This window comes from Phaseolus vulgaris, chromosome 11 (assembly GCF_000499845.2).
Source record: "Phaseolus vulgaris cultivar G19833 chromosome 11, P. vulgaris v2.0, whole genome shotgun sequence".
Taxonomy (NCBI): domain Eukaryota; kingdom Viridiplantae; phylum Streptophyta; class Magnoliopsida; order Fabales; family Fabaceae; genus Phaseolus; species Phaseolus vulgaris.
The window spans coordinates 27,202,629-27,212,139 of record NC_023749.2 but is presented as its reverse complement, the minus strand read 5'-3'; the positions used below and the strand labels follow the sequence as shown (position 1 = coordinate 27,212,139).

The 9,511-nt window shown below is 50.2% G+C and overlaps 1 protein-coding gene across 1 annotated transcript; it reads left to right on the top strand.

Moving 5' to 3' along the window:
* Nucleotides 1-4,278: 4,278 nt before the first annotated feature.
* On the top strand, nt 4,279-6,180 carry LOC137838391 (uncharacterized). Its single transcript, XM_068647638.1, has one exon. The coding sequence runs from the start codon at nt 4,279-4,281 to the stop codon at nt 6,178-6,180; it is 1,902 nt and encodes a 633-aa protein (XP_068503739.1).
* The last annotated feature ends 3,331 nt before the right edge of the window (nt 6,181-9,511 follow it).

Here is a 9,511-nt window from a genome sequence, read left to right as displayed (position 1 = left end):
AAGGGTTGATTAGGAAAGGGTCTTAGCTGAGGTGCGAGCCGAGCAAACCCACAGACAATACCAGTTCAGGGTCGAGCTGGACGCGTCGCGAGCAACCAACGACGAGTTATGCTAAGCCAATGAGGAATTGTGCAGGGATTTGCAGCGTTTAGGTGAGCGTGCCGCAGGAGAACGGAGTCCACCTATCCGTACTAGGGCTTGTCCAATGCCCTTCTCATAGGAAATCATGGATGTTGTTATACCAACAAACTTCATGACACCTAAGATTACATTCACACGTACAAAAGACCCGAAGGCTCATCTTACCACTTTCCATGCCCAGATGATAATCTTAGGAGGCACGAACGCCATGCACTGTAAGTTGTTCATGGGCACGTTTACAGGCACGACACTGCAGTGGTTTATTGGCCTTCCAAATGGTCATATAACTTCGTTTGACCAATTCTCTACGTTATTCAGAGAACAATTCATAGTTAATCAAGCTCCACCCCCCGTTCCTTTCGAGGTAAAGCAGAAGTAAGGAGAGCCCTTGAAGGACTTTCTGAACAGGTTTAGGGCGTTTGTGGTGAAGTTCCACACCCAGGATGAAGCCTTGTTGGTGCACGCCTTCAAGCAAGGAGTGATGGCAGGCCCTTTCATTGATTCCTTGATAAGAAATGGGGCTAGGACGTATGGAGAGATCAAGCAGCGAGCTATTGCCCACATCGCCTATAAGGAGGCTATGACGATGATGCGTGGGAACACAGGCGCAGGGCATGCCCAGCCCTACGAGAGCAATCGTACCCAACCTCTGAGGGTGCACGAGACTGCAACGGAGAAGAAGTCGATAGCACGACGGATGCCCTATGAGTCGAAAAAGAATCAGCCCAAGTCGAGGTCAAAGGATGACCTACCTTTTCGACCTAGGTTTAAGTTGTCCTACAAGGAGTTGCTTGTCTTGCCGGGTATACAAGAGAAGCTGAGACCCCCTCCAAAGACTGATAAGGTTTTGGGGCCAAGCAATAATACTTGGTGTGATTTCCGTAAGGCTTATGGGCATGATGTGGAGAACTGCATAACCCTTGGCTACCAGCTGGCAGGGCTACTGAAGGATGGCCTCTTACAGGAATATCTACTAGGAGGTTAGGAGGGATCAAAGGAAGAGACATCGACGGAGGAGCAGAGACATGAGGTGCCTATCCACGACGATATCAACACTATCTCTAAAGGATTCTCTTGGGGAGGTTGCACCGCCTCCAAGAGAAAGAGGTATGCTAGGAAGGTGATGACAATGGAAGACCGAGGGACTGATCAGCCAGCTGAGCCCGATCTCTGTTTCACCCGAGCTGACCTGAGGGATGTAGTTCCACATGACAACGATCCGGTAGTGATTTCAGTGGTTACCGTAGGAAGAAGGGTACATCGGGTTCTCATTGACTAGGAGAGCTCGGTTGACGTGCTATTTCGGTCGACGTTCAACAAATTGCAGTTGTCGCCAGACCAGTTGAGGCCATATGATGGTTGTCTTTATGGCTTTGTAGGAGATCAAGTAGAGGTGAGGGGGCACGTAGAGTTGAGGACAACCTTCTCAGATGGCACCTCGTCTCGAACGATTAACATCAGGTACTTGGTTGTTAATGCTCCTTCTGCCTATAACATTCTTTTGGGTAGGCCTGTCATAAATAGGTTAGGTGTTGTGGCCTCGTCAAGGCATATGAAGATGAAGTTGCACTCCTCAGAGGGAGGAGTGATTGTTATCAAGTTCTACCAGAAGGCGACAAGGAAGTGTTACGAGAATAGTTTGAAGAATAGGAGATGAGTATGTATGGGTTGCCACCCAACCTTTGAAAGTGGAAGACACCACACGTGTAGAGATCGTCGCTAATAGGCGACCTGAGCCAGCTGGTAAGATTCAAGAAAGGGAAATTGGCGGGAGGAGATTCAAGCTGGGAAAGTCTCTAAGCCAAGCAATGCATATCAAGATTACCGAGGTGATAGCACAACATTTGAATGCCTTTGCATGGTCTGCTTCGAACATGCCAGACATTGACCCAGACTTTCTGTTTCATCGTCTTACGATGGACCCAAAGGTTAGGCCGGTCATCCAAAAAAGGAGGAAGTTCAACAAAGAAAGACGCCTGGTCATCAGGCATGAAACGCAAAAGCTATTGAGTGTTGGCCACATAAGGGAAATCTAATACCCTTAGTGGCTGGCGAATGTGGTATTGGTGAAAAAAACCAACGAGAAGTGGAAAATGTGTGTCGACTTAATAGATCTTAACAAGGCTTGTCCTAAAGATTCGTACTCGCTGCCTAGTATTGACACCTTGGTGGATAGTGAATCTGAATGCCGACTTCTCAGTTTCTTGGACGCATTCTTGGGGTAGAATTAAATTTGCATGCATCCTCGAGATGAAAGCAAGACTACCTTAATGACAGAGCTCTCCAATTACTGTTACAAGGTGATGCCATTTGGGCTAAAGAACGCTGGCACAACCTATCAGAGGTTTATGGATAGGATCCTCACCCCTATGATAGGGCGGGATGTGCAGGCATACGTGGACGACATGGTCGTCACCTCGGTGGAGAAGGATCAGCATGTTGCTGATTTGGTGGAGCTATTTACCACAATAGCTAAGTACAACTTGAAGCTAAATCCTGAAAAAGTACGTGTTTGGGGTGGAAGCAGGAAAGTTCTTGGGATTTCTTCTCACAAAGCGGGGAATAGAGGAAAACCCTAAGAAGTGCGCGACAATCATTGCGATGAGAAGCCCCGCCACTGTGAAGGAGGTTCAACAGTTGACCGGGCGAATGGTTGCCCTGTCCCATTTCCTATCAGCTGGGGGAGATCGGGGCTACCCTTACTTCCAATGCTTGAAGAGGAACAATGACTTTGTATGGACTGCTGAGTGTGAAAAGGCGTTTATGAAGTTGAAGGAGTATTAGGCCAGCCTGCCGGTTCTTTGCAAGTCGTTGCCTGGTAGTCCCTTTCACCTCTACTTTGTAGTCACGGAACGAGCAATTAGCTCGATCTTAGTACAAGAACAAAAGCATGTCCAAAGGCCCATATATTTTGTTAGCAAGGTGTTGTAGGGGCCAGAAGTGCGTTACAGGCGATTGAGAAAGCGGCCTTGGCAGTTGTGTTTGCAGCTCGGAGACTCCGTCACTATTTCTAGAGTTTCACGGTGATAGTGATGACTGACCTGCCAATTTGCAAGACTCTACATAAACCTGATGTACCGACCAGGTCATCGAGTGTGATGACGTGGACAAGAGAAAGGTAGGTAATCAAGAAGTCAATGTAGTCGCCGTATGTAAAAGCGGCGTTCTGCAATATAAATAATCGGTTATCGCCGAGATGTGTCACCGCCAAGATGGATCATCGCCCATCGCCCAAGAGAAGCATCATGCAGAAGTAAGACGTCGCCGAGAAAAGTCAACCCGCATGACGTAAGCATTTCACAGAGAGGGGGCCCACACGATGGGATAACCCTAAGTTGGGTGGCGGCACTGTGGGTCCCTCTGCACAAAATAAATGATCGAGTCAAAAGGGCACGTGGCAATGCCCACGTGCTCACTAAAGGTATCCAGGGAAGGCTGCATGCATGACACATGTTTAATTAGGGCACTCGAACAGTATGATGGCGCGAGAAATACAGCGCTCAAGTTAGAGCCCAAGTGGCCATAAGGTAATACATCGCACTCCAGATAAGGGAAGTCCATGGGCCAGATACGCTAAGATCCTAAAGATAGCGGCGCAAGGACCTTCAACAAGGAACCCTAGAGAATAGCAAGCAACGCAGAGGTAAACCCTAGTTTTTCACCTATATATAGGGCACGAATAAGCCCTAGATAGGTACGTTTTTCACGGTTTGCATGAGTTTTAACCTAGTTTTCATAAAGTCATTCAGAACAGTAGTCCCTAGTTGTTCTTGACGGCACACCCAGCTGTGGGCACAAGGCAATTAGGGCCACACAGTTTAGTCACACAGTTCCGGTTGTTGAGATTATTATACAGTTTCTAGTTACTTTGGTGTTTCTCGCTAGCTGACTTGAGCGTCGGAGTGCAAACGGCCGCGAGGGTGCCCCTTTGTTCTTCTCTTTTCAGGTACACACAGACAAGGCAGAACGAAGGTGCCCTAGCTCGTTAGAACAAAGCCACGCATAAAGACGACCCAGGTCAACCGGCCAGAACATTTGGCGCCCACCGTGGTGCCGATATAAACATCGGTTCCACCACACAAGCTTTCAGTTCCAGATTCCAACACTTAGATAAGTCGAGAGGATCCCCAGAGAGCCATGACCACCCGACCAACACGCGCTAGGAGTGAAGAGATGACCCTACAGCAGCTCATGGGCATGGTGCACGGGCTACAAGACACAGTGGCAGCCTCGAAAGTAGAACAGGAGCGCATGCAGGCGGACCTGACAGCTTCTCAAGCAAGAAGCGAGGAACTCCACCGCACCAACGAGGAGTTACGCCATAGATGGCGTGGCAAAGACGAACTGGAGGCTGCATCCCCACCCAGGGAATTCACAACACCATTTTCACAGGCAATCTTGGAGACGGCAATTCCCAATACGTTCACAGGACCCAAAGCGACCTTCACAGGAATGGAGGATCCCGAAGCACACCTCACGGCGTTCCACACACAGATGTTGCTGGTAGGTGGTTCAGACGCCGTTAGGTGCAAGCTTTTCATGAGCACCCTGACAGGGATGGCCATGGACTGGTTCATCAGCCTCCCAGAGGGCCACGTCACGTCCTTCGCACAACTTTCACAACTATTCAGAGAACAGTACCTAGTCAACAGAACTCCCGCCCCGGTCTCGTACGATCTTTTCGACGTCAAGCAGTTCCAAGGCGAAACCCTAAAAGAGTACATAAGCCGCTTTGGGGCACAGGTAGTGAAAGTAGGCACCAAGGAGGAACCCATGATTGTATGCGCATTCAAGAAGGGGGCGCGTCCCGGATCTTTCAGTAAAACGCTTAACCGCAGTCGCCCCAAAACCTTCGCCGAGATAAGGCGACAAGCGGTAGAACATATTGCCTCGGAAGGTGAAACGTACGAGAAATGCACAACCACTGTGCCAGCACGCCCCAAGGCACAAATACGCACGCAACCTGTTCGGGTTCACCAAGCCGTCACAGAAAGGAAACACTTTGACAGGAAACGCGCTTACGAGCCGCAGAGGACCCAACCTAAGGTTCGAGTAGAGGAAGGGAGAGAAGCAAGCAAGCCGCCAAGGCACAACTTCGTGATGGAACTTAAAGATCTGATTGCGGTACCCAGCATAGCCGACAGGTTGAGGCCGCTGATTAAAGCTGACAAGGTGTTGGGACCTCGCAAGGAGTCGTGGTGCGAATTCCACGAAGCATTCGGGCACCATATTAACAACTGTCTGGCGCTTGGCTATCAGTTGGATGAGCTCGTGAAGAATGGTTTCCTGAAGGATTACTTGGTGGAGAAACAGGCGGGACGACCGTCAGGCTCGCAACCGGGGGGCAGTGAGGGGCAGCAGCACGAGGCGCCCGTTCTCGGTGAAATCCACACCATAGCTGGTGGGTTCTCGGGTGGCGGGTGTACGGCGTCGCAGCGTAAGAGGTATGCGAGGTCCGTAATGTCAGTGGAAGTTTTTGAGGACCATTCGCCCGATGTGGACATCACGTTCACTAAGGAAGACCTCAGGGATGTTGTGTTGCATGACGACGATCCCATTGTGATCTCGCTCATCACGGCAGGGAGAACGGTTCATCGGGTCTTGGTCGATCAAGGGAGCTCGGCAGACGTGATGTTCTGGCCGACCTTCGAAAGGCTACAACTATCTACAGACCAGCTGAGGCCATATGGGGGCTGCTTATACGGTTTTGCGGGTGATCAAGTCGAAGTCAGGGGATACATTGAGTTAAGAACAACGTTCACAGATGGGGCCGCCTCGCGCACGGAGAAAATCAAATACCTTGTCGTGAACGCCCCCTCAGCATATAATATCCTATTGGGAAGGCCAACACTCAATAGGATAGGAGCTGTACCCTCCACGAGGCACATGAAGGTCAAATTACCTTCAATGGAAGGGGTGATCGTCATCATCCGATCTGACCAAGAAGAGGCAAAGAGATGCTACGAAAACAGCCTCAAGAACAGGCGATCAGTGTGCCATGTGACCACAACACCACCTCTTGGTGCGGGGAATGCGTAGCAAAGCCGACGGGCTATGGATGCAGCGTCAGAGGGGACCGCCGAAGGCGACGTGGTTATGGATGTGGCATTGGAAGCAGCCACCAAGGGCGACGTAACCATGGAAGATGTCGAGCCGAGGCCTGAGAGCAACGCTGGATTAGAGGAAGAGGAAAACTGCCCGGAAGCCGCCAGGGAGTCAAGCATTGTGAGAGCATTGCTCGCTAGTGAGAGGAGGCCTCGGCCAGTTGGAGATTGGCTCGAAAGGGAGATCGGTGGCAAAACTTTTAAGTTGGGGAAAACTTTAGACGGCGAGACACAGGAACAGATCGCCAAGGTGATAGGCAGGCATCTGAACGCGTTCGCGTGGTCTGCCTCGGATATGCCAGGAATCGACCCCGATTTTTTATGTCATCGTCTAGCAATGGACCCTCAAGTCAGACCAGTCCGACAAAGAAGAAGAAAATTCAATGAAGAAAGGAGACAGGCGATCAGAGATGAAACGCAAAAACTCCTCGAGGCGGGCCACATCAAGGAGATACAGTATCCAGAATGGCTCGCCAATGTTGTATTGGTAAAGAAGAGCAATGGGAAATGGCGAATGTGTGTCGACTTCACATATCTAAACAAAGCTTGTCCAAAGGATTCCTATCCTTTGCCAAGTATAGACGCCCTAGTGGACAGCGCAGCAGGGTGTAAGTTGTTAAGTTTCTTAGACGCATTCTCGGGGTACAACCAAATTAAGATGCACCCCATGGACGAGGAAAAAACTGCCTTCATGACAGAGAAGTCGTGCTATTGCTACAAGGTGATGCCTTTTGGGCTGAAGAACGCGGGGGCCACGTACCAGAGACTGATGGATAAAGTGCTTGCACCTATGCTTGGGAGGAACGTGCAAGCTTACGTTGACGATATGGTCGTAACATCCCTGGAAAAAAACCAGCATATAGCCGACTTGGAGGAGCTGTTCGTTACGATAGCCAAATACAAACTGAAGCTGAACCCTGAGAAGTGCATTTTCGGCGTGGAAGCGGGAAAGTTCTTAGGTTTTCTCTTGACCGAAAGAGGGATCGAAGCAAACCCTGACAAGTGTGCGGCCATTTTGGCGATGAGGAGCCCTACTACGGTTAAGGAGGTGCAGCAGCTCACGGGTCGGATGGCCGCCCTGTCGCGATTTGTGTCTGCCAATGGAGAGAGGGATCACCCGTATTTCCAGTGCTTGAAAAGGAATAATAGGTTTGTCTGGACGAAGGAGTGTGAAGAGGCTTTCGTGAAACTCAAAGAGTACTTGGCGAGCCCGCCGGTTCTGTGCAAACCTCAAATGGGAGCGCCCCTCAGGTTATACTTCGCCGTAACCGAGAAGGCGCTGAGTGCGGTGCTCGTCCAGGACCAAGATCAAATTCAGAAACCCGTTTATTTTGTCAGCAAGGTGTTGCAGGGCCCAGAAGTGAGATATCAGGCTTTGGAGAAAGCAGCACTGGCAGTAGTGTTTTCGGCGAGGAGGTTGCGCCATTACTTCCAGAGTTTTACAGTGTTGGTGATGACCGACTTACCTATCCAGAAGGTTCTAAAGAAACCAGATGTGGCTGGAAGAATGGTAAAATGGGCGGTAGAGTTGTCGGAGTTCGACATCAAGTATGAGCCCCGGGGACCGATCAAGGGACAAATCTTCGCTGACTTCGTGGTCGAACTATCTTCTGAAACAGTGCAGAACGCCGGAGATGGTTTTCATTGGGTGCTCTCAGTGGATGGGTCCTCTAACCAGTTGGGCAGTGGGGCCGGGATAATTCTGGAAGGACCCAACGACGTGTTGATAGAACAGTCCCTAAAGTTTTCCTTTAAAGCCAGCAATAACCAAGCGGAATATGAGGCTTTGATCGCTGGTATCTTGTTGGCAAAGGAGATGGGAGCAAGGGTGCTGATGGCCAAGAGCGATTCATTGCTAATCACAGGCCAAGTAACTGGCGAGTTCCAGGCTAAAGATCCGCAGATGGTAGCTTATCTGGAGTATGTGCACGAGTTGAGGAAGTCTTTTGTTTCGTTCGAAGTAGTGCATGTGCCAAGAAAGCAGAACGCCCGAGCTGACTTGCTAGCAAAGCTCGCCAGTTTGGGCAAGGGGGGCAGGCAGAGGACCGTCATACAAGAAACCCTGAAGACACCTCGAGCGTTCATGGCGGATCACCAAGTTCTCCAAGTCTGCAAGTCAAGGGAAGGGATGGCGAGGGGTCATAAGTATCTATCTCAGGAGACCTTGAGGACGCCAAGGGTTAGAGCGCATCCAGTGGGAGAGACAAAGATGACACAAGTTTGCGCCGTCCACGAGCCGGACACATGGATAACGCCATACCAGCGCTACATGGCAGATGGCGTACTCCCAATGGACCCGACGGAAGCTAGGAAGGTAAAAAAGAACTCCAGCAAGTTCACCCTCATCGATGGCGAGTTGTATAGGTTTGGGTTCACACACCCCCTTTTAGTATGTGTGCATGGAGAGAGGTGCACGAGAATTATGGCCGAGCTCCATGAGGGGATTTGCGGGAGTCACATCGGAGGTCGAGCCTTGGCGACAAGAACCATCCGTGCAGGTTATTATTGGCCGACAATGAGGGAAGACTGCAAGAGATATGCCCAACGTTGCAAGCAGTGCCAGGAGCACACCGATTGGCACAAGGCGCCTCCGGAAGAGTTAAAGTCAATCTACAGTCCCTGGCCTTTCCACACATGGGGAATCGATATCCTAGGACCCTTCCCATTGGCGATTAGGCAGATGAAGTATTTGGTTGTGGCAGTCGAATACTTCACGAAGTGGATTGAAGCAGAACCAGTAGCCCAGATCACCGCGCACAAGATTCAGAATTTCGTATGGAAGAATATTGTGTGTCGTTTCGGTATGCCCAAGCGTTTGGTATCGGATAACGAGACTCAGTTCGCAAGTCACCTGTTGAAGAAGCTGTGCGAGGATGCTGGAACTCAACAGGTGTTCGCCTCTGTGGAACACCCACAAACGAATGGGCAGGTGGAGTCAGCTAATCGGGTTTTACTAAGAGGTTTGAAGAGGAGATTGGAGAAGGCCAAAGGATCTTGGGCTGAGGAAGTTCCCCGTATAATATGGGCATATCATACCACTGAACAGTCAGGAACCCACGAAACCCCTTTTAGCTTGGTGTATGGGTGCGATACGATGATCCCAATTGAAATCCAGGAAAGCTCGCCGAGATTCCAGAACTTCGTGGCAGAAGACTCGAATGCAGAAAGGAGGATGAACTTAGATTTGTTGGATGAGGTCAGGGAGGAGGCAAGGGTAAAGGCTGAAGCAATAAAGAGAAGAGTCGAGCGCAAGTACAATTCTAGGG